Source organism: Ambystoma mexicanum, chromosome 14, assembly GCF_040938575.1.
Source record: "Ambystoma mexicanum isolate Mex_15411 chromosome 14, UKY_AmexF1_1, whole genome shotgun sequence".
In the NCBI taxonomy this organism is placed as follows: domain Eukaryota; kingdom Metazoa; phylum Chordata; class Amphibia; order Caudata; family Ambystomatidae; genus Ambystoma; species Ambystoma mexicanum.
The window spans coordinates 591,286,075-591,311,792 of NC_090940.1; the positions used below are offsets into that span (position 1 = coordinate 591,286,075).

Below are 25,718 nucleotides of genomic sequence, written 5' to 3' on the forward strand. Positions count from 1 at the left end.
TTGGCACGCAGGGACAAACTCTAGAAGGACCTTTCCAAAAAGAAATGGCGTAAGAAGACAGAGGCCTGTTTAAACAAAGGGGCTCAGAACCCATCTTGAAAAACATGGCTCCCGCGATTTAATGCTACTGGTGTGGTGTTCGTGGTCGGGAAAAATCATGGTAGTTTGTTGTAAAAACACTGCCTCCAGCCATTTCAAGAGGAAAGGGTAGCATTTGACTACTACATGAGTATCTAGACACAGGGGATACTAGGTAATCCCTCCAGCACTCTATTGTAAGATAGGCTGTGCTGGGTCTAGGAATTTGAAAAGACTAGTAAAGTCAATTTCACTTTACTTTCTCTGCGAAACAGCAGTTTATCCCAGCGAAGGTATTTAAACCTTGGGAAAGCCTGAAAGGCTTCCCTGTGCCACTACACTGAAGGTGCTGTGTGACACAAATGAAAAGATGATGCCTATGGAGTTGTCTAAAACTCCATTACCAAAGAAAACACAAGAGTAAAACACATTTCAAAACACATGAGTGGGAGAAAGGGTCACACTCTCTCCAGGTAAAAAAAATCAAGTCCTCAAAATCCAGCAAAGTTGCTGAGGGTCTCTAAGGTGAAGGGAATTAGCACATTTATGAGAATTCTTCCTAACAGCCCCCACGATGCAGCAGACCTGGTCAGCGGATTCTGGGTCAGGCAGATGAAGGAAGGACACTGGAATGGATCTTGGATCTGGAATGGAGAAAGGATTCTTTGAGGTTCTGTGATTTTGGAGCCCTTTTCAAGACATAAGTGAAGAACAATTACCGCCATTTGATTCATCTCGCTTTCCCAGTCCAGCACTCTGGTATTGGGACTTCAAGGAGTGGAATCTTGTCTCTGTAGGTCCAGAAGGAGTCCACCAAAGTTTTTGGGAAGATTCAATCTTTGAAAGTCGATGCACTGCACAGTGGCCACAGGTCCCAGGGTACTGGCGGTTTGTAGCATGTGAAGGTCACAGCTCGTTGTGGGATGGCTCGAAATGGAGGGCATCATCGTTAATCTGGAAGTGGCTTCGGACATCTCTCTTCTTCCTCCTCTTTAGTTCTTCTGTTACAGGGGTCAGCTGGTCTTCAGCCTCAGGATCCATGAATTTTATGCAGGAACGCAGGCAATCGGCACCCATGCACCATTTAGCCAGCCCCCCACACCCCCACCCAGTTGGAACTGGTTCCAGACAGGCACACCAGAAGACAAAGAATAGCGGAGTTTGAGTCCTCCCCCATTTCCAGTCCATCAACCACACTGGGGCCATGGCAGGCTTCACAAAGGATTCCCACTGAAGACAAAATTCATATTAGGAGCTCCCAGAACCAACCAGCACGGCAGAAGAAGAACCAAGACGGGACAAACAAACAAGAAATGGCAAAAAAAGAACACAGCCACCATTTTGGGTCAATGGTGACGCTTCTGTGCATTACCACGGCTGTAAGTACAGCCAGGGAGCAAAAATTGCACAAAAGTAGGTAGGATAAGAGCACTGCCACCAGCCATTCAGGTTATCTTATCACTGTAACCACAAAGTTACAGGAGCAGTGAGAAAGGGGATACAATTGAACCCCCTCAGCACTCAACATAAGGTGGGATGTGCTGCTCTCACAATATAAACAGATAGGAAAGATACAAATATCCCCCTATAACAGAAAATAAAAAGGGACGCCCAAAGGGCTCCCGGAAACACTGCACAGAGTGATTTGTGATGGAAATGTCAGTCATAGAACTTGGAGGAAAGTATAACTCCAAGAAAAATGTATAAAAAGTAATACAAAGTATCCCAAAAGATATGGTAAAAGAAAACGTGAGTGTGGAAAAAGGTTCCCGCTCACTCGGGGGAACAGACCAAAAATCCATCAGTCCAGCAATACATGGAGGGGGTCTCGCATGTAAAGGGGATTGTGCATAAACATGAAAATGTACCTAATAATCGTGACAGCCAGTCCCTGAAGTGAAGCATGAAGAGGACTCGTAGACCAACGTGTTTTGTGGTTTGATTGGTGTTGTTTAAGGGGCTCTCCTTTTGTTCCCCTGCAAAGTTTCCTGGCTCACAGCAGTAAGTGCTATAGGCTTCAGAGTTCAGGGGGATTATTGTCTTTGCATCAAATAAGATGCATCGAAAAGACAATGCATCGTAAAAAATCCAACTACAATAAATGCATTGAAAGTATGTTTTACATTAAAGTACATATCCATCGAAACTTGTCCAACGGAAGGATATGTACTTTTAAATGTAAAAGATCGCATTGCGATGCTTTTATTTTCTACGTTAAAAAGTTACATGGAGCTGTCCATTGCTGACATTTCGGCACTGGCCATCTCCTTGTAACATTTTAATGTTTTCTGTATATTGGGGGGGTCCCCAAACACCCTCAACCCCCATGCCCTCCAACCTTTACTCCAACCTTTACTCCAACCCTTACTCCAACCCTTACTCCAACCCTTAATCTAACACTAAGCCTATTTTCCATCGAAATTATCCATCGAAATTCATTCAATGAATATGCTTTTTGATGGAAAAGCAATTCAATCAATACATTTCGATGGATAGGAATTTGATGGATAGGCATTAGATGGAAAGACCAGATACCAGTTCACGGTTGTACACAGCTCTTCAATGAAAGATGTCTTACATTCACATTGGTCTCGGCCAGGTGCTTGTCTCAGGTTTGGGGGCATGCGCTGGTAATGTGTGTCCAACTTGTGTCAGACTTGTGTCAGTTTCCTCTTAAGCTGCTTTCTGTGTGTTACAGCCAAAATGTAGACAATATATATTAAAGCAACTTCTGAGCTACAACAGGTTGATTTTGGAATGGTTCAAAAGTATAAATACTGAGCCCGAAGGCTCTCACTCATGTAGGGTCCCTTGACAATCTTGAATTAATTGTTATGTTATGTGGGTGTTTTCATTTCAACACTGTACCACTCAGTGTACAAGCACGATACTGTTCCAAGGACACAAAATAATAAAACTTTGATTTAGTTGAACAATAAATGTTTCTAAGCGACAGATTTCCAAGTTAACTCAGTTGGACTGAGTTTTCTTTGTGTGCAATATGGAAGGAAGGCATGGTATCAAGAATAGAAAGACACAACTGATCACAGTTCAAGGGTGTTTAATAAACTGTATAGGTAGGGTGGAAAAATGCCTAATCTAAACCTAAATCTAAGATGGAGCAAGCTACAACCGTCAAATCAAAATAAGGCATTCCTAGTGGCGTCTTGCCAATCCTTACAACTAAATACCAAAAAGGCTGTGGGATAGGATTCACAAGAAAGAAAGAAGTGTTCACAAATGATAAATCAACAATTGGTAACCGGGAGTCTCCCTTCCCCACATTTTGAGCCTGGGACAAGGCGGAACTCCTGAGCACAGCACACGCTCGAGCTTTCCTAGCACGAGACAACAGTTCTGCTTCAGATATCTGGACCATCGGTGTTAACGTCTCTTTACTACAAAAAGTCTCTTGCCTTCAAGGACCTGATAGCCTCCAAAATTAACAAAGTTCCTTTCAAGTGTACTTTGGGTGATGCCTTAGCCCCTGGGTTCTCTTCTTCCGTTCAGAACCTTCGACTGTTTGCCTCCATCTGTCGGATTCACTACAGCTTTTCACAAATCAATTTCTCTTTTGGCACTCACAAATCTTAATGTCTTTTAAAAGCGTTCAATGTAGACATCCCTCTGTAGGGTTCACTTTTGTCAACACATTGTTCCTTGGGACTTCAGACTTGGCCACTCTTTATTGGCATCGCTCCGTAGGGTTCACTCTGGCCATTTCACAATTCCTTTTACTTTCTTCTGGTGCGGGAGTCACTTCCCTAGTGTTCTCAATGGTTTGTCGGTCAAAGACTTTAGACTGTACAGGGATTTTGCTAGACCACTGTCTGACCACTTTGACCTTTTCCGCGTGGCTCCCCTAGGGTCTTCAGGTAGCACTAGTTTCATTCAATGCAGGATCAACCAGAGTCTCAAGTGAGCACCCACGTGGTGCCAGACCCCTCAGCAGCCGGTCTTCCCTTAACAAATTTACAGTTCTATAAACTTTCCTCAATATGCCAATTTGCGACTTTCATTCAACACAGGTTGGTTTCTTATTTATTCTCCCCTCGGCTCACCGGCTGTGATGAACAGCTTGGCTTTTACTTGTGTCTGAGTGAAAGCCAGCACCACAGAAGCAGGCGTCTCCCTCTGTCCTGCTTATCAGCATAGGCATGCTCTGTGTACCGTTGACATCTGCTGCAACAAACTTGGGCTATTGCGGTATCAATTCATTCTACAGAGGTCTCGTGGGTCTGGGTATGAGTCGGAAAGGGCAACATTGCGTCTCTCCTCGTCAGCCTTTTGCCGCCTTCTCCTCCACTTTAACTGCCGTGCTTGGATAGCTGGCTCGATATATAAATATATCCTGGTCAATTGCCTGACCCTTGTGTTGAGACAGGTCAGTTAAATGGCTTTAATGTTTGTACGTCGTCTTTCGTGATGTGCAAAAGTGTTTGTGTCTGAAAAGGGGGAATGGGGGACAGTTTCAGAGCTTCTTGTATAGCAGGATGGGAAAAGTTATTAGAAGAAAGGGGATACCATGTATCACCCGTCGGTGTCCCACTTCCACTCCCCGAGGACCCCCCATCCAGGTAATCCTCCCTCACTGGCTGTGTCTTGGCCACCTGGATGACAGATCCCCAGGGACTAGTAAGGGAGATACCTTCAGGTTTCACACAAATAATTGTTGGTAGATTCAGTCAATGTTTTTTCAAATTATGTGGAAAGTATCGGAGTTTGTGAACATTGTTTATAATTCAAGCAGACCGAAAGAATGAAGAATTTATATTCTGACACACTCCTCCCGCACGAAAAAACTAAATACATTTTCTGAGATGCACAGGAAGGCTTGTGAGCAATGATTTGCTTGCACCTCAAATGATGCCAAAGATCAAAAGAACAGTCTCAGAAGAATGGTGTGCTTTGAAGAGAAGAAGTGGTCACCATGAACAGTCAAAACAAGCTTTCATTTAGACAGGCTAGTACTGCAAAGGGCTTGATACACGTGCATTTATTAAATATGCTTGGTTTGTCACACTCCGATTCACAAAACAGTTGTATATAAGAGAAACCTGTTTGAACATTGGAGGAAAATTAACCATTTCTTAGAGAAATACCTCTGCCAGCTAGGTCTTTAAATCTGTAAACAGTTCAATAATGACAGTCCCCCAAGCAGGAAAGATTTACCTTCAGTGGTGAGAGTTGTTTGAATATTGTCTCCTTTCCAGATGTGGAGTCTAATTGTGAATACCATACTTGCAAAGTACTTAGATCGTTCTGTAGAAAAAATAATAAGAGACTTGGGTCACTCAGTTCAGATTATGTTGTTGTGTGTAGCTTCTAGAGACGCCTTTAGCAGCCATTCCCTTTTCTGAATGCTGCATCCTCTTCCTACGCCGGAAGCCTTCTGCCTGTGGCTTTCCAGATGTGTTGGACTACAGAGCCCTCACCATAAACTGTGCTGGGCAGGGCTAGTGGGAGTTGTACTCCAACCAATCTGGCGAGCCAAAGGCTACAAAGCCCTGTCCAAGGCAGAACCTTATGGAATCCATAATCAACTGTTAGGAAGTCGAGGCAGGGGGATACAGCATTTTTACTTCCAGGCTTTTCATTTCCATTTCAGGGTTACTTTACAATGAGGGATGAGGGAACGTGGTACTTTTTATTTTTGTTCATTTCCCCTCACGAAAGGCTGGTCCATGAGGGACATTGTGGGTGTGGGGAAAGTACACTGTGGGGCCAGACACAACAAAATGTGTGTGGCTTTCAATTATCGTGTTAATTCTACCCCAGCATTTCAAGTAATATTATAGACTACTTGTCTAGAATCTCACTCTGAAAGCTGAGGCAGAATTCACCCCGTAGTTGTAAGCTATGCGTCTATACATTTAAGCTGCGTATGGCCCCAGTGTACCTTTTCCACACCCTGTGCTGCTACAGCAATGTATGCCACCGAAGGGATCTGGGTGACCCCCCTCGGTGGGATATATTGCTGTAGCTGATAGATATCCATGTATAATGCCATATGTTTTTTGGGAGAAGAGAAGCCCCCAGGATCATTCAGCTGCTTTGTTAAAGGTTGGCAGTCAAACAATATTTTCTACCCTCTCAATCAATTTAGGAGCAGAGAATGAGGCTATGCAAGTTTCAAGTGAGGACATTGATGTTTGCCAGAGATTTGCATGCCAGCCCTTCCTGCTCCTGCTTGGGTGGAAACACTTGATTAAGAGTGATAAAACACAGTTTACCTCCGGCAACAGAGCAGACTGTGAGACAGGCACAGTACCAAGAGAGATACAGGCTCAAAACTAAGTTTGAAAATCTTTATTTTCAAACTTTGTGGGGTTGGTGCAATGCCTACCTGGCCCCAACTCAAAGGGAGTTATGCCCTCAACTGATGCTTCTAAGGCCGTCGATATCCGTAAGCCCAAAACCAAAGTTCATCTGTGTCCAAACCTATGCTTGCACTTACTCTTTAACCAAATGTGATAGGGGATCTTCTTAAAGGAAAAATGGTGGCTCAAAAGGAAATGTAAACCACAGTTGGTTTCAGGTAATCTTACCAATAGGTGTAGTTCTGCCAGTTCAACAATAGGTCAACTCAAAAGGGTTGCCCTTGGAACCTTCCATGTAGGGCTCTTGCAGCAAGTCAATAATGGAATACGGATCCCAGTCTCCAAATCGATTAACACCCTTGGTATATACCTGGACGCGTCGCTCTTCCTCAACAGACAAGTGAGCGCCATTGCAACCTCTTCGGCATATACTGCCAAGACAATCACCCCAGAGAGCTGCTTAACCAATGCAAGTGCAATCACGGGCACAAGACTAGACTATTGCAATGACCTCTTTACAGGAACCTCCAACCGGAACATAAATACGCTTCAAATGATACAGAACAACGCCCTGAGAGCAGCACTCAACATCTCCAAAAGGGAACACATCTAGAAAGAAAGCAAGCTCACTGGCTCCTGATCACACAAAGGATCATCTTCAAAACCCTCAATCGCACACAAATGCCTGAGCAAAACCGCAGCTCAGTTCTTGTCACAAAACAATCACAAAAGCACAACAAAACAGGTTGGTAAGATCCCTCCACTCTTGTAAATTAGCTATTCCAAGCGTGAAAAGGGCCAAAGGTGGAGAGGTAAGCTTCCCTTCAGTCGCAGCACACCAATGGAACTCCGAAGAGAGGGATCTTATTGGGCCCTGAAAACCTGGTTCTTGGCCCAACTCTGAAGAGCCACCGACTATACTCTCCCTTGGGACTACTGTCCGCCTTTCTTGCCTCTTGTAATTTCACTAAGCTCAGTACAAATGTAACTGGTTTGCAACAGCACCCGGATGCCTGAGGGCCTAGGCGCTTTACAAATGGAAAAAATAAATAAAATAAAGTTCACAATGTCTCTGGGTCTCTTGGGGTTTCCTTCCTCAAGCTTCGATGCTTCCAGTTCCAAACAAAAAGACAGTTCCTGTTAGGCCTCTAAGTGTTCCCTTCCCCCAAGTCTAGGCCTCACCTATAAAGTTCCCAACATCATTGTGGGCCTCTTAGGGATCCCCTTTCTCAAGCTTAGGCCCCTTTCGTCATCAAACAAAGAAAGTTCCCCTTATCAGGATATCCAGTTCTCTTGGGCTAGTATCACAGATATTCGAGAACAATGTTTTTTTTTGCTCCTCCTAGGCACGACCACTCACCTCTCCTTATTCTCTATGCCTTTCTTCTGGCACCTTTTCCACTCCACTGTGCTTCTTGCGCACCTTTTCAGTTGTACACACCTGCACCCTCTATTCACCATCTTGCACACTTTTCTTTACTTCATCGTGCTCTCTCGCACCTTAATTTCCCATTACTGTGTGTGCCTCTTGCACTCCGAGTTCGTTTCGGATCGCTCGCACCCTATTTCCCACTTTTGGGTTGCTTGCACACTCTTGACTGATTTCCTTCTTTCTGTTTCTTTTCTGTCTTTTTCTGTTTGGGGTCGCTCGCACCAGCTCTTTGCTGTTTCCATGCCGCTAAGGCCCTTTTCCCTTACTCTGCATTGCATTCTTCACGCTTTTCAGCTTTCTCTTGCTTCGTTTTGCTTTCTCCCGCTTTTCACTCACCGGGCAGTTCACTTATTTCAGTCCAGCCAACCGCACGCTACTGAGTTTTTCTTGCTTACGCAACTCTTGGTTACGCGAGCAGTTCAATGGGTTCTTGGGTTGAGGTCAGGGTCTTACCACCTGCCCCTAAGACACCCCTAGGACTGGCACACGTCCCAGGTGAACGAGCACTGGCCTGAACACAGCCAATAACCTGCCATTCGTCCGGCTCCCTGGAGACACAGCTCCCTCGCCACGGTGCAGCCCCTCAAACACAGCAGGCCAGCATAATGCACTCCACCAGTCTTTCCGGGCTCCTCTTCCTGCAGCCTTACACTCCTTGGCCTCCAGGTTCCATCCAACAACCACTGCTTGGACTGTCCTTCTGGCAGAACCATACATTTTGTAATGCAGGTGAGAGTCAATTGGAGTCAGGTGAGCACAATGGGAGTAAAGTGCCTGACCATTAGTGGGACAGCCCAATGATGTTATATAGTAGGCCTCTCTTTGCTTCCCATGCTGTTCCTATGGGTAATCCTTATTGCTCCAGATCACCCCTTCTTCCTCCCAGTACTTATTGGAAATGGGAAGGGGGAGATATGGTGAGATTAGAAATACCCCATGAAGGCTGAGGGAGAGAGGGTTGGTGGACAATTGGGAAAGGGGGGAATACCATATCTCGCCCTCAAGTACCTTCCTCCACATGTATCTGGGCGCAGTACAAGATTATGCAGTTTCTTAGTTACACAGGATGATGTAGAAGTACGACAAGTTAAGTACAATATAAACAAAAGCAATTTCAAAGATTCATAATAACAGGAAACATGGCAGAATGGAGAGAGTAACATAGATAAATACAATGGGAACAGAGAATATTACATATGTACAACAGCAACAACAAAGCTTTAATAGAAAATAAATACGGTGAAGAATCCCAGGGTATTCTCACTGCTCCCATGGGGGGAGCCCCTTCCCATGAGGCAAGGGAGGCGAGGCCGCTACACGAGAGTCCCTCTGGGGGTGATGGTCAGTGGATGGATCTAATGGGGCGGGGGTGACCCTCTATGGGACCAGTGACGACTGCCTTGGGAGAATGCGATATGCACCCCCCTCCTACCTATCTCTGTCCCCTCTTTCTTCTACCCTCACTTAGTCCTCTGTGGTTCCCACCGGTCTATGTATTTCTGTAAGGTAGAGGATCCCATCCACACAGACCATACTTGGACGAGGAAGAGTGAGGGCTACCCAGAAGGAGTACCTTTACCAACTGACACTAAGAAGATCAGGCAAGGAGGAAAATGTTCACAGCAGAACCAACGAACGTGGTACAGTCGACTAGAGGCTGACCTAAACATAAAAAGGGAAGGAGGACTGTGTGCCGAGTCAGATCCTCCCCGGAGGCTTGCCGTGGGGGAAATAGGCAAGGATGACAGAGCCTCACTGAACACATGCTGTGCTCATCGTTGTCCTGGGTTTGGGACTCGGAGGTTCGGGAGCACGCACTTTGAGCGAGAAGCGCACGCCGAGCAGGACCATGCCTGGGAACACTGCGAGGAGATGCAGAGACAGCTCAAAGGTGTGCGGAAGCCAGCAGCAAGTAGAAGCAGTACTGTAAAGGCGCCCGAGCAAGCCAGTAACACCACAAAAGGTGCCCGGGTTACTGTAGCGCATGGTAGAGATAACGGAGAACGAAGGAGGCAGTTATGGCAGGCAGAAAAACCCCATCTCCCTCATACCAGTACTTGGAGCAATGTAAGAAACAGATATATGAGAATCAGTGCCTGACATGTTAGTGAACCAGACGAGAGAATGACATGCAATGAATCTGAGAGAGGGGTCTGGGCTCCATATGAAGTCAGGGGAAGCCCTGCAAGAGCAGCACAATAGGGTCTGGGACCCACACAAAGTCAGGGAAGCCATGCAAGAACAGCACATAGGGCAAGGACCCACATCCATACAGAGAAGCATGCAAACAAGGGGCTGAGGTCCGCAGCAAGTCGGGAAGGTCCTGAGACAGCATAGATGGGTCTGGGACTCACACAAAAGAGAAGCTACACAACAAATGGGGGAGATCGAGACGTCCCAAAGTTTCTGGGACTCACACAAGAGAGAGAGAGGTGCAAGAAGTGAAGATAAAGGGTTAACATTTGAGTTGGCATCCAGAATGAGAGGAGCTTCCTTCTGGTTCAAGACTCTCCCTAGTTTTTCAAGTGTAAGAGACGGAAATAGGTTTCGACACAGGACGGTAGACATTTTACTTTGCTGGACATCCTCACAAAGTCCTTAGTCTTTTTGTTGAGGTATGGCACCCCCTCTTAGAAATTGGGCTGGATAGGGTTTCCTTTCCTTTACTTTTATATATAAACAAAATCTTTGCCAACTGACATGCCACCACTGTGTCAGACTTTTACTTCTGCACTCGTACTATACATATTCATATAAACAGCACATAAAAACATCCCACATATTGTGTATAGCTAAACAGCAACACTGAATACAATACATCATAAAACTCCTGCTTAAATTGAAAAACATTTTAAAAGACTGAACTTGTAATATTCTTGCAAATAAACCAAGCAGAGTCAATAAAATTAGGTGGTGCTATTAAAACGTCACAGCAAACAGACACTTGTGCCAGGCAAAGACTTTAACTTTGCTCAATCACATTGAAATTTCATATACTTAATAAACCAAAGTGAAATCCTACCGCAATGACAAATTCTGCATTGCGCCTTTATCAATGCAGAGGCTACTCCGGATATTTGGAGTAGTTTGTTGTGATAAAACAGCGTTCAAATGCATTCTTATGTTTTGCTCTAATTTTATTGTGCTCTGTCCTCCACTAGCATTATGAAATATCACTGTTGGCTGCTTTCCTCACATAGACTTCTATGGGTCACCCTAAGGGACACCCTTTAGTCTTGCTATTGTTTGCTGGCTGACCTGACTTTTGGAGGCAAGTAAAGCCTTCTGCCTTACTTCACTGTTATTTGCTCACTCTGATGGGGAAACTGATCAGTCCCTAAGGCCATCAGGACTGTGAGACTATGGACATCATTGTAAGTTTGCTGGTCCGGAAACAAGGGTGCCGGTAAGCTCACCCACACCCTTGTTTCCGGGACCAGTAAACAGTGTCTTTTAGGGAGAATTTTAATGCTCGATTCCTCCCACCTCGGACACACCCAGCTCTTTTGCTGGACTTTAGGACTTTTAATTCTCACCCTGGAGTGAGTGAGCCCTTTTTTTCTCACTCATGAGTTTTGACCTGATTTGGATTACGTGTTTCGTTTGTTTTTGGTGTCTGACAAACTCCATAGGCATCTACTTTTTGTATGGTGAAACACAGCACCTTCAGTACAGTATCACAGAGAAATCCTTTTAGATTTCTCATAAGGTTTAACTACCTTTTCTTGGGTGAGCACAGTTCCCAAGAATAGTAAAGTGAAATTGACTTTACTTACCTTTTCTCTTTGTAGGTCCAGCACACACCATCTTATGTGGAGTGTTGGGGGGTTACTTTGTAGCCTCTTTTCCTACCTACTCATGTAACATTTTTTATGTTGCCCTCAATACTTAAAATGGCTGGTGCCAGTGGTTTAATGTTCCTACCATTGTGCTTTCCTACTGCAGGCTGAAACCTCAGCTGCAGTATAGCACCCATGGGGGACCATTGTGTCCCATGGGGGACCATTGTGTCAAAATGGCCCTGGTCTTATTTTTTCCCCATTTCTTGTTTGTGGGGCCTTTCTTGGGTTTAACTCTGCGCCCCAAACCAGGTTTGAGCCCTTTGTTCATTTTGTCTTTGGAGGGATTCAGTGCTGAAACCCGCCTCTGGCTCCATTGTGTCTGCAAGGGCAGGAGTGAGGGAGGTGCCCGAAACGCCCCCGTCCTTTGTCTCCAGGGAAACATGAATGCACCCAGTCCCGATTGGCTGGCTGGCCTTGCAGCGAATTGCTGCCGCTGGAGTCCCCAGACGTCCTTCCTCTTGTCCCCACGACTGAGGCCCAGGAACACAGGATCTGCATTACTGCAACCTGACAGAAGCCAGCTGGACCCTCCTCTTCTAACCAAAAGGTACTTTTCTGACTTTGGGGTACTTACCTCATTGGCTGTAGCTTGCTCTTCTCGGGTGAGACTTGCAGTAGCTGCTTTTATAGAGTTGATCTCAACTCTAACTTTCACAAGTGTAAAAATACAGTGTTTTTTCTTCAACAAACTCTCCAACTTTTTAAAGACTTTTACTATCTAAGAAGTGCCTCAGCTCCATAGACTTTGCTCCAATTGACTTTGGCTGTCCTGGCGCCCTGCAGACTCTTCTATTCCATTGACCTTGATTCTTACTGTCCCTCATGGGTGATGCATTCGCTTCAAACTAATATTGCTGGGAAAGGGTTGCATCTAGACTTCATTGGAAGATTGAAAGTGCTCACATTCCCTGCAAACCTGTTTAACCTTTTTTCTACCTCAAACCTTTCCTTTCTACACAAACTCAGAATCCAACAGTGCACAAGTGATATATAAATGCCATCACTGTTCTAGTTAGTGAAGTCACCTCAGGGTGTAGGAAGTGTGTATGAAGTATCTCTAAAGAGTATCTACTTGCTTTGTATGGATTCTGGAAAAGTATTTTGAAGTGTATCTTTATTGTTGCACATTGCCCTTTTTAAAGAATGTGTATTTAAAAACGACTGTTCAATAAATAAACACATTGTTTTAACTAAAAACCTTCAGTTTAAAGTGTTACTTAGATACTTGTGTTGGTGGATTTCATTGCTACAGCAGCTCACATTTACCCCTTTTGAGAGAAGTCTGGCTGCTCAGTCACACTACCAACTTGTGTAGTACAGACCTATACCAATAGATGGGTTATCTAATACCAAGAGGGCAAGGGTTGTGTAGTCTCCCACAGGGTTACTGCATCAATTCTTTCCTAACAGTGTCTGCCTACTGTGGCCGCTGCGCCCGACAAGTCTGACCCTGCCGGGCGCAGCGGCCACAGTAGGCAGACCCTTCATGCAAGCGCTGGCACCGTTAACAACGGTGCCAGGACTTCTGAGTCCCCACTCCCATAGAGTCCCATGCGACTCTATAGGAGTGGGGACTTACATTTTACTGGCACCTGACTTCCTGGGCCGCGGGAGTTGTAATCTCCCGGTGGCACGAGAAAGTCAGCTGCTGGTAAATTATTACGAGTCCGGCAGCAACCCACTGTTAGCACCGGCAGGGTTACCGCCAGACTCGTAATGAGGCCCTATGTCTCCCTTAGTAGATTTCTTGTATTTTTAAAACTGCACACATTACCTTAAAGGTAAGTGTGGTTAGGATACTTTGTATCCTTATATCTTTTTCTTTTGTAAAGTTGTAGTTACAATTACAATTTATCCAGGATGGACCGGTGCCAGAGGATATTTTTTGACTTTTTAATCATGCACATTTTTTTGCATATTGACATAAATCAGGGGTCTACAAGCTGTAGCTCTCCAGATGTTTTGGACTAAAATTCCCATGATCCCTTACCAGTGACTATGCTGGATAGGGCTGATGGAAGCTGTAGTCCAAAACATCTGGAGAGCCAAAGATTGTAGAGCTCTGTACCTTATACTCTAAACTGACTGTGCCATTGTGATGGCCTATTTCTATGTTGTATTTTGATTGCTTGTTCCCAGTCCCCTTTTTATAGTTTTCCACTGGCCCATGCAATGTGGTAGGTCACATGCCAGGGCGGGGTTGGGAGTGCACGAGTGATCAAGGAATAAAGCGGATCACTCAACCGTTACTTGTGTCTAGTTGTTTTATTGCATGAAGCCCCTTCTAAATGCTTTAGAGGCAGGCCCTCTTTAGTTAGCACTCAACATCGGTGATGACATTGCACGTTCCGTTGTCCACCAACCCGGATAATTTGTGTTTTGTCAGGTGAATGCATATGTCTCCACTCTGCAGGCAGTTGTCTGCAAGTGCAACACTATATGATTTAATTACATTTGAGCATCACATCAACTCAATGAACAGAGCCTGTGCACAGTCTGACTTCATTAACATTCACAGCCTTCTCAGGAATCGTCGTCATCAGACCACGAGTACACCACAAGGCACAGGAGTCATGTCAGAGAGTGAGAACACTAGCATTGACTCCACCCAGTCTACATTTTCCCCTTGCTTACCAAGCAAGATGGAGGGAGGGCACGAGTCACTACAGATAGAGGCGATCCCTCCATTTGACATTTCATATACTAGCAGTTTGGCACCACGCTGGAACAGGTGGTTAAAAAAGCTAAACATTTACATTGATGCCACTGGAGTAACATACGAACAACGTTTGAGAGGAATACCCATGCTTTCACTAGGGCCAGTAGTACGAGACATTGTATTTGAGATGCCCGAGACTGCCATTAACACATTTACAGGCATTATTGACTCATTAAATGCTTACTTTGCTCCAGTGCATGTTGACTATGAGAAAAATATATTTCACACCACCACCCAGGTGAAGGGCGAAACTTTGGACACATTTGTAATGAGACTGAGAAAGAAAGTCAAGTATTTTGACTTTTAACACTATTCTACAGAGGAGGTAATACAAGTAATCGCTGACTGTGAGTCTGCTGACTTTAGGAAGAAATAATTGCAAAAGAGCAGATCCTTAATAGAAATTGTAATTCTTGCAAGGGCTGACATGGTGCTCTCCATGCAGGGGAAGTCACAACATAAAAGTCACGCACTCGACAGCTAAATCACCTGTATGTCAGGTACTCTCGACAGACAAGTCCGTCGACAAAGAACAACGCAAATGTTAGCGCTGGGGATCCTAGTTCCCTCATGTTGGTCCCTGTCCAGCAATTGGCCACTTATGTGACGAATGTGGAGGTGAGAACCACTTTCAGTCCATGTGCAAAAATATCAAATATATACAATGGTCAATGGATTGCAGAGGCACTGACAGGGATGCAGATGGCTCTCATGCGAGAAAATGGCAGTCCCCCACTTCCAGGCAGAAGGGCTCCCCTGGAAGACGTTGGTAGTCACCGTGCAGGGCTAGGAGCTACGAGCAGAGGGACGAATATCTCAGAGTGTCACGCTGGAAGAACCGAGAACGAAGTCGACCCACCAGAAGATAAGACATATAGCAGCCACTCCTCGACAGCAAGAGGACTCTGACTCCTCTTCAAGCGAGGATTGCAAAAGAGGGTACGTCCATGCCATAGCAAACAAGACAGCAACAGAATACAGCCCGATATTATTGCTTCAATGAAATGGAGAAGCCCGAGAATTCCTAATAGACACAGGTGCCACAGTCAATATGATAAGTAAGGACACGTACCAAGGGCTCAAAAATTCGGAGAAGTTGAAGTCTGTCATTAATATATATCCCTATGGATCCAATATGCCACTGGAATGTAAAGGATGTTTCAAGCCAAGTGCTCGTACAAAGACAAGTCTTTAAAGCTGGTTATTTATGTAGTAAATTGTGAGGTAACGGGAGGAAGCATTCTCAGCTTCAAAACATCCATGCAAATGTGGCTGATACACATAATGTTTCAGATCATGTCGGCATACACCACTGACCATAAAGACATGGTTATCAAAAGGTTTCCCTCATTGTTCACAGGGATGGGAAAACGGAAGAGAAAGCAGATTAAAATTACACATCAATCCTGACATCAAACCAGTTCCACAGCATTATCGAGGAATTCCCTTAAATATACAAAAGCAAGTGGAAGACTAAATACAAGCACTGGCGAGTCAAGACATCATTGAGAATGTGACTGGATCCACTCCATGGGAATCTCCCATCGTCCCTTTGCCTAAAAAAGAAAATGGCAGCAGAATTTGAATCTGTGTAGACATGCAGGCACCCAATTTAGTAATTTAAAGAGAAAGACACCTGTCCCCAGGAATGACATACATGATGCATCTACTACATGGGTAAAAGTGTTTTCAAAATTGGACTTAAACAAAAGGACATCATCAGTTAGAATCACACCCTGAATTTCGCTACATCACCACCTTCACAACACATCTGGGATTATTCAGGTACAAGAGGCTCAGTTTTGGAGTCCCGTCAGCCGCTGAAATTTACCAGAATGAAATCCATCAGATCATTAGGCACATCCCTCAATGTCTCAATTATAGTGAAGATATCTTACTCTTTGGAGCCACCCAGGAAGCGCATGAAGACACTGCGACGAGTGTGCATGGCACTGGAGGATGCGAATTTGATGCTAAACAACGACAAGTGCGAATTCAGAAAATCGACCCTAACATTCTTTGGGCATATATTTTCAAGTGAGGGATTACAGCCTGATCCTTCCAAGGTGCAAGTTCTAATTGTCACTCTGACACCCACTTCAACGTCAGCAGTGCTGTCATTTCTGGGCATGGCCAGATTAAAAAATAAAAAAAAATAATACCAACTCTGTAGTGAAAGTAAGGCCTTTGTGGCAAAATTGGACCAGATTCTCAATAAATGTTCCTTAGATTTGATTCTGTTAACCATCGAAGAACTCTCAAAATTATTATCATCAATATACTCAGAAATCACCTCACTTAAAACTCAATTGTTTGAATATAAATCATCCCAAGAACTATCTAAATTGCTTGAAGTTAATAATAAGTTTAGCGGATATAAAGTGGATATTGAGCAAAGAAAGCGCAGAAAATGTAAACTGGATACTTTCAATTATCTCAACGACATAATGTATAGTTGGTAAGAGTTCTATCAATGCTGCAACCAAGACGAGAATAAGTCCAGATACCAAATTCACGTAATTCTGGCAGTAACAGCAGCAGTGGGAGTATAGGTGAACCAATTAGACCAGATAGACCCCAACCCCAACAAACCAAGAAGAACCTGTACATAATTCACCTACACGGTCAACTGAAGCCAGCACAGGAGAAACATCGGACGTGGCCAGTGGAGTTTTTTTTTAGGTCTGCGTGACAAACAAAAAGAAAAACAAGGCGAGGTAAAAAAAATTAACCAAAGAGGAAGGAACAAGTGAGTGAGAACCTTGTGGTGAACATCTCTAGCAAGACATTGTCAAGTGGCCAGCTAAACACATTGAACCGTGGTCTTTCCTTTATTCCCACGTATAATACCTTTTTGAAGAAAAAACGTGTCTCTACAGATTGATGAGGAAATTGAGATTGAAGTTGTTTTTCGATACAGAACCAGAGGATTCCTCAATGGACTCAAGTGATGAATACCTTGAGTTACGTCTCAAAAGTCGTTTTGATCCACATATTCAGAATCCTATTCTTGACTTATTTGAACAGTGTGTGCTAAAGGACCTTAAAAGAATTAACTATCAAAGGACTACTCCCATCAATATCAGAAATAGCCAATTGGAGCATGTAGAACTACTAGCCAAAGATGAGGGCCTAACAATTAAACCCGCTCACAAAGGGGGTGCAATAGTTGTAATGGACACCTGTTACTATACTGAACAATGTCTTGAGTTACTTAATGACACTACCACCTATACCATACTTGATGGTGATCCCCTACAGAAAATCAGTCTTCCGATTGAGAAAACCATAGATAACACTCTCGAAAAGGAGTGTATTAGTACAAGGACCAGTCAGTACCTGTTGAATAAACATTCAATAATGCACGTTTTTTATGGTTTGCCAAAACTTCATAAAAACAGCTTAGCACCCCCTTTGAGACCTATCGTGGCGGGTACCGATTGCATATTTGACAACCTTGCTATATATGTGGACAGATTATTGCAACCATTAGTACATGCCATCTCGACATACTTGAAAGATACGTCTGATTTTTTGAATTGCCGACAGGAAATATTAGCCCTCAGTGACGACTGCATTTTGTTCAGTATGGATGTCTGTAACCTTTACACGTCTATCGCTAATGCTGAAGAAATGCAGTCTGTGCTTTGGCTACTTTCTAACTCACAGGACATCAAAGGTAATCCTGAATTTGCAGTAGAACTTCTAGATCTGATCCTTAGGAATAGTTATTTCTGATTCCAAGGGAAGTATTATGCTCAAATCTCTGCAACGTTTTTGGGGTCAGCGATGGCACCAGTGTATGCAAACACAAACATGTACTACTTTGAGCACAAATATGTCCTAGAACACCAACATTGGGCACCACAGTTATTGATGTGGAAGCGCTACATCGACGGCATTTTCAGTGTCTGGTGCGGCCCAAAGGATGAGTTAGATCAGTTTTTTAGTTATCTTTATGAAGTACATCAAAAAATCAAATTCACAATGGAAGTAGGTGCACCCACCTTGCACTTCCTTGACGTTGAACTTAAAATCCATGAAGGGAGAATCTCCACATCCATATACCACAAACCTACAGATGCAAACAATCTGTTGCACTATACAAGTTTCTATCCGAAACCTATGCTGAGCAGCTTGCCCTATAGCCAAATGCTTCGCCTGAAGAGGAGCAGTTTAGATCCGGCGGGTCTTCATTCGGAATGCTCCAAATTGGTGGACAGATTTGAAGAAATAGGCTATCAATAGACCTATTGAATACAGCAATAGAAAGAATAATTCCCCCGAGCAGAGAGCAACTCTTGACACCTAAGGCTAAAGACAAATATATACCCCTTCTCTACATTTCAAAATTCTCTCGACAGAGCTTCCAAATTTGCAGAACTATCAAGAAGAACTGGGGTATCCGTCATAATGATTCTACTCTAAACAAACTGTTCCCTAAAGCTCCCATGATGGAGTTCAAAAGGGGTAGGAACTTGAAGGATAGATTAGTCAGAGCAGAGAGGCCGAACAAAGAAAAACAACTCTTACTAAAAACTAGGGAAAAAAATGTACCTTCCCCTGTCTCCATTGTAACCATTGCAATAACATCATAAAGGGTGACAATGGGCCTCATTACGGCCCTGCCAGTCCGGAAAGAACTGTGGCGGTAAAACCAATGCCACCGTTCTTTACAGACTGGCTGATTCAGAGTCCTGCAGGCAGGAGGTGTCACTCCCGCCAGGACTGACCTAGCGGGATTAACACCACCCGCCTGCAGGCGGACATGGAAACACCGGCTCTGTCAGAGTGTTTCCATGGTCCCCATTCCCATGGAGTCCTATGGGACTCCATGGGAATGGGGATTTACAGAATTCCGCCTCCGGAATTACCGGGTCACCAGGGTTGTAATGCTCGCGATTCTGGCAATCACGGAGGCGTAATGAGGCCCAATATCTCTCATCCCCATACCGGGAAAAAGATCAAGATTTGTGACTTTGCCACCTGTCAGCAGTTGTGATCTACGCCATTAAATGCCCTTGTGGCAAACTATACATTGGGCAAACTACTAGGGCAGTGAAAGAAAGGTGGACGGAACACAAGTCCACTGTGAGATGTAAAAACATGAGATCTGCAGTAGCACGTCACTTTGTAGAACATCATCACACCATAGCACAAATTAAGTTTCAGGTAATTGAAGTGGTAAAAAGGCCCCAAAGGGGTGGAGACTACCTAGCCCTGCTTTCCCGCAGGGAACATTTTTGGATTGATCAATTGGACACTTTACAACCAAGAGGGCTCAATGATGAGTTCCCCTTCAGCCGTTTTATTTAGAATTTGACATAGTCATCCGCTAAAGGGCCTCTTTCCTTTCAACTTACTTGATTCCTTTTACTCTAGCAATTGTTCTGATCCACCAATGTTTTTGTAATGGGCCCTTAACTTACGTGTTACAAGATAATTTAATTTGTTTGTTTTACCTTTAGCTTGACTCTGACCAGAATGCATTTGGTTTTGAATGTATTCACTTTCCCTAATTATTTATTTATTGGTATATGACATGACTGTATTTACATAATTAGATTGTAAATAGGCAGACTACTATAACTGGGTGTTACTGTAGACTATTGATTTAACCCCATTATGTTGTTGTACATGATTCACAGTATAATTACTCATCATTGCTCGGATTGACATATTGTTACATCCTTTTATGTCAATCGCGCTACTTAGATTTACATTTCCACCCTTGACAGTTGGGTATGTTTCTTGCCATACTCCTTCATTAGACGCTATATACTGAATGGAAACTACACTTGTAGTCTTTAATAATGCCACTGTAGACCATGGATCTAACCTTATGTTTCTGTACATAACTCATGATTTCATTGCTATACAGTGTCTTGATTGATATATTCTGCACCTTTCTATGTCAACGACTGAACAGATTGACATTTCCACCTATCACAGTTGGGTGTGTTACTGGCTGCACTCCTTTAATAGACGGTATACACTGAATGGAAATTGCGCTTGAAGACCTTAATTATTGCTTGACTATTTCGGGAAATTTATGTCCGCATAGGACAGCATACCTGGCTCGTGCGTATATGAATATGGCTTTTTGGATTTTGCCTTACTTTTAAAAGATCTCACCTGCTACTCGTAGTGCAATTAGAAATTGACTTAGTCTTGTTGAGTTAATTGACAAATCTACTTGCGCATGGAACCTTCATCGTAGATATCAAACCCAAAACAAAGAAGCTTGGACATTGGTACTTTATCCTCCAAGATGGCCACCACCGCTTTCAAGCTTGTTATTAGTCCATCTTTTATTTCTTGGTTCCTATCCCAACATGTTAGAATTGGTTTCCCCTGGTTACAGTGGTTATGGATGCTGGAGCGGCTTGTTTCCCGCCCGGACTCTCCTCCCGAGCTTCGTCTGTGAAACATCTCTAGTGGGTACATTAGTTGGATTAATTATAGATTTAGAAGTAACTGAGTTGAGCGATCCAATATGCTAACTCGCAGTTATGAGGAAGTGCTTTCTACATATAAGTATTTGAATAGATATATTTGTTGTTTCCTGAAGGTTGATTGGCAAACGTGATGCGTTCGCTGCTTTTCTTGCAATGCAACGCATCTCAGGCAACGAAATACTAAACAGAGCTTTACAGCAATTGTAGTACTCATTTTGGTCAAACCTCTGTTGATGGCGGTCCCGTATGTGTGCTCGTAAGGTATGTAGCTCTTCCACTTGCTGCATTATGAGAGCCAGTTACTGTCCCATGATGGGACTTCCTGAATTTCCATAAATTGCTGTATGTAGATTTCCCCACTTAGGTATCCTTTGGACGGGTAGAAACACGTGATCGTTGATTGAATTTTCTCTCATACATCAGAGGTTGGGACAATAGAAGGTTTGTCCAGCGTCCCGAACACATTACCTTAGGTATGTGCTTTTGGATTTCACTCCCTGGTACTTTCAACCCGTGCAGGAACGGTTCCCCGTTCTAGTTTTACATTCATATCATTCCTATAGAATTTAGGCTTACATACCTCAGGAAGACACTATACTTTCCAGTCCCCATCAGGCGCTCTGGCACTGGCTTTGGGTTGGGATGCTGGAAATGCATCGGAGGGACAGGGCCTCTATATCCTTGTCCTTTACTGCTTTTTATCGTGTGTTCTGTCGTGTTTTCTGTGCAGGAGTTCATGTGGGACTCCTGGCGGTGCAGCTCTCTCCTTTTGGTATGGTGAACGGACCCGTGGGATACCCTTATGGCACCTATGGGTAAGGGTACAACCTTGTGCCCCTAGTATATGTTTTTGGGCACCTGTGTGTGACCCACAGAGCAGGGTACGGGCTGGTGGCCGCTGCGTGCTGAAATGACTGGTGCCCAGAGCATCCTCCATTTTGGGATGCCCAGGCCCTGTCATTGGAATCGGTAGAATCCTGATGGAGACAAAATGGCTCCCATGGCCTCTTGCCTTCCATCACCTGTTACCCTGATCTTCCCGAAATCCCGGGAAGCCCTGCCTCTGTCCCTTCCCCCTGTCTGGCTGTTGGGTGGAAGTTCCGTATATGGTAGTGTGGGGAAGTGCCGACCAGACTGGTTGGCGCCTTCTCAACGACCGTATGGTGTGGGTACGCCTGTGGGTGGGACCTGGGTGAATGGAGTGTGTGAAGAATATACATTCTATGTTGTGCCTGTCTAGTATCTGGTGTTTGACACAATGGTTGAGACAGCCCTGCCCGAAACCGGTATGAATGCAGCTTGGAGTGTTGAATGGCTCGGTACTTGTCCCAATACACATAACTTGTTGTGAGTGTCTGGAGAGAAGTGAATGGCCTGAATACCTCGTGTGCCTGATTGGCTGCCTGCCCGTAGTCGTAATTGGATGCTTGAGTGCGACCCAGCAGAATGAATGGGAGATCAACAGTATATCTGGGGACCTCTCACTGCTAGGAATCGTGCTCAGAAGCTGAAGTCCACTGCGACGAGTAACTGGAGGGAAGCTTAACCTTGAGCCCTGCTGGACGAGAAGAATTGCTGTTGCTCTCCTTTGCAATTTGAAAGCTGCTGTGCTTCAAGAACTGACCTAGAGAGGACCTGGTAAGGTGCCCTCTTCCGAGCTACGAGGGACCATCGTGCACAGCTGATCTTTGCCAAAGCTCCCTGGTAGACAGACGTTCAACAGGCTGCCGACCCGATACAGGGACTGCTGTGGAACTCCAAGGAGAAGCGCCCAGACTGTTGTCCGCCACTTTCACCGACCACCGTCGTCGACCGGAGCCGCCGTGCTCCCGTTGCCCAAGAACTTAATTGATCCAAGGACGCTCTCGTCTGCATTGTCGCCGCTGTATCCTGCTGGAGAAGGCCTGACCGTCGACGCGCCGATGAGCATCCACCGGTATGTTTCCCGCCACCCAAAGACCACAGAGACGCTGACGACTGAACGCCCTTGCTGGGCCACAGTTCTTCAACTCTTTGTGGTCCAGAACTAGCGACACCGAGGTGCCCCGCACGCCTCTTCCTTGCAGGACGTTTGCGCTTCCCCGTCAATGAGCACCGCTAGGAACGACGTGGCCACTTCACCGTCGTAGCTCGACCTGTTCTCCGTCAGACTTTCGACCACCCGTGACTCCTGCCTGAAAGGGAGGACACTCAAGAAGGGTTGTCGATTTCCCCGACGCGGAACGCTACAACACCAAGGTACTTTGGGGTTGCAGAACTATTGGGAAGTCTAAGGGTGAACAATACATGGACTGGGCTTGTATCTTTCTTCTATATGTTGCCCAGGTGGGGGGGGGATCTCCACACAGAGCTGTGTTTAACAGTAGTTACCAGTACTCTGCCTATTCTTCAACCATCTTGCTTTCCTTCCTCTCTCTACTGCTGGTTTCCACTTTATTTTAATCTGTGTGTCATTCTGACCGTATGCACTTTAATAAGATCTAATAACGTTGGTGGTACCACTTTAGAATTGTACATATTTACCATTGTTGATTTTCGGAGCACAAAGTGAGTTATGGTGATCGTGTATATGACTTTGAATATTATTTATATAAAGACTGTTTTAACCGATACAGTGTGTGGACATTCCTTCGTGGGTGCTTGGGGACTACACTGTACTTAAGAACCAGCTCGCATCACCTCCCGAGAAGCTAGGCCTTGATTGCTCGTCCATTGCTACCATAATAGAGAATCTTGGCAGGGGTCTCTGTGCCTCCCCTCTACCATATAGAGAGCAGAAGTACAGACCCCCCCCTCCGGTCCTTACATGGGTCATCTTTTTAACTGCGCACATCTGACAAAGTACACTCGGGTGAGTGTACATTTATGTGTTTTCTTGAAGTCTGCAAAGCACTCTGCCCCCTTGGTTAATTGATTTACGGTTATGTTTAAATGCTATATACATATGTGTACCGTGCATACCCCCACAAACCCCTATTTTTGATTATACTACCTTGCCTTGGTAGCCCTATTTCTCGCAGTATTGAGGCATAGATTTAATAGTCTACCTGAGACTCGCTGTAAAGAGTAGATCCCTTTGTTTTTCCCAAGGAGATCAGCCTTCAGTTCAGTTTTTGTATATGCACTTTAAATCGAATTCATGCTAGGTTTATTGTTAAAACATCTTGATTTTTCTTATTTATCATGGTGAATTGACTAAATTAAAAGTATCTTTTGTTGTCCTTTTTCCTTTTCTTTGCTTCCCTACACCTCCATTGTAATGATGGTCTACAAACATCAAAAGCAGTTCAGGCTTCTGAAGAAGAGGATTTCTCCTTGAAACGTATTAAGCCGTCAATACTGTATATATTGAACATTTGCTTTTTCTATCTCCACATCGAATGTTATCTCTAATTAAAACTAATGGTGTGCTTTTACAAATTTTGTGTAGAAGTAATGCTTTCAATAGTTAATGAAAACTTGTTTCGATCCTACTTCATTGACTAGGATGCGATTTACAAATTACATTTCTTTACCAGATTTTTTGTGGTCCCTGGATAGTGTGCATGGGACGGGAGGAATCCGTATTAGGTTCATTTTTTTCCTCTTTCACATGGCCAGATATATCCAGGACTTTGCGACAGTGAGCATGCCGCTACAACTTCTCACGTGGAAAGAACAGGAATTTGCATGGTCAGCAGAGTGCCAGGCGGCTTTAAAAGAAATCAAGTCCCGCGTTTCATCTGCCAACTGAGTTGACAGCGGATGCAAGTCCACTAGGCTTAGGGGCCATACTAGCCCAATTCAAACCTGGTTCCTCCCCGCTCTGCCCCATCGTTGCATATGCAAGTCGAAGCCTATCAGACACAGAATGTGCGTACTGACAACCTGAGAAAGTAAGTCTAGCCATAGTCTGGGCATGTGAACATGATCACCTGTTCCTGTACGGTAATAAGTTTACCGTCATCACTGATCGAGCCCTTGCAACCATATATGGCAAGGCAAATGCTAAAATGCCACCACGGATCATGCTTTGGGACTTTGGTTGCAAGAATATTGACATTGTACACCGACCTGGGAAAGACAACCTGGCAGACTTTCTGTCCAGGTATCCCTTGCCTGCGAAAGAAGCACAGTCGTACAAAGCCCACCAATATATCAATTAGACTGCGGATAATGCACTTCCAAAGTGGTTGACCATTCCAGAAATTACAAAAGGCACTACGTCAAGACAAGGTACTGACTGAGGTCAAGGATAGAGTGTTGTCAGAAAGATGGCGTGATTCACGCGGTGGCAAGATCACTTTTTCTGAGAGTAAACGGAATCTGGTGAAGACATTTTACCTGTTAAAAGATGTGCTGTCAGTCTCCCTGCAAGGGCTGTTAATGAAGGAAAGCAGAATGGTCATTCCCGAGTCCCTGCAGGATCGAGTGATTGGTCTGGCGCATGCAGGACACAGAGGAATTGTCTCTACCAAGCGACAACTCAGAACCAAAGTGTGGTTCCCACAAATGGACAGAAAAACACAGACTACGCTCTAAACCTGTGTCATCTGTAAATCTGTGGCCCCATGCACCTTCCCGGAGCCCCTGAAGATGACGCCATTGCGTTGAAAGCGTGAGATGAAGTGGTGGTCGACATGTTTGGACCACTGACGAATGGTAAATGCGTACAGGTAGTTTTGGATGAGATGTTCAATTTTCCGGAAGTACATTTACTCCCCTCAACGGCTGCTCATGCCGTCATTCCAGCGCTCGACAAAACATTTGGTAACTATGGCATTCCGTCAGTGAAATCTGACAACAGTCTCCCTTTCAGTGGTCATGAGTTCGCCATGTTTGCATAGTATTTGAGATTTCAACATTGAAATAATCACCCCACTCTGGTCT

The 25,718-nt window shown here is 44.5% G+C and overlaps 1 protein-coding gene across 3 annotated transcripts in view; it reads right to left on the reverse strand.

Annotated features, from left to right (window-relative positions):
• GALC (galactosylceramidase) overlaps positions 1-25,718 on the reverse strand; it is a 271,332-nt gene that overhangs the window by 67,733 nt on the left and 177,881 nt on the right. For all 3 annotated transcript variants that reach the window (XM_069637935.1, XM_069637936.1, XM_069637938.1), the window contains exon 12: positions 5,251-5,340. In XM_069637935.1, coding sequence (XP_069494036.1) covers positions 5,251-5,340 — 90 coding nt within the window. The remainder of the gene's footprint in view (positions 1-5,250; positions 5,341-25,718) is intronic.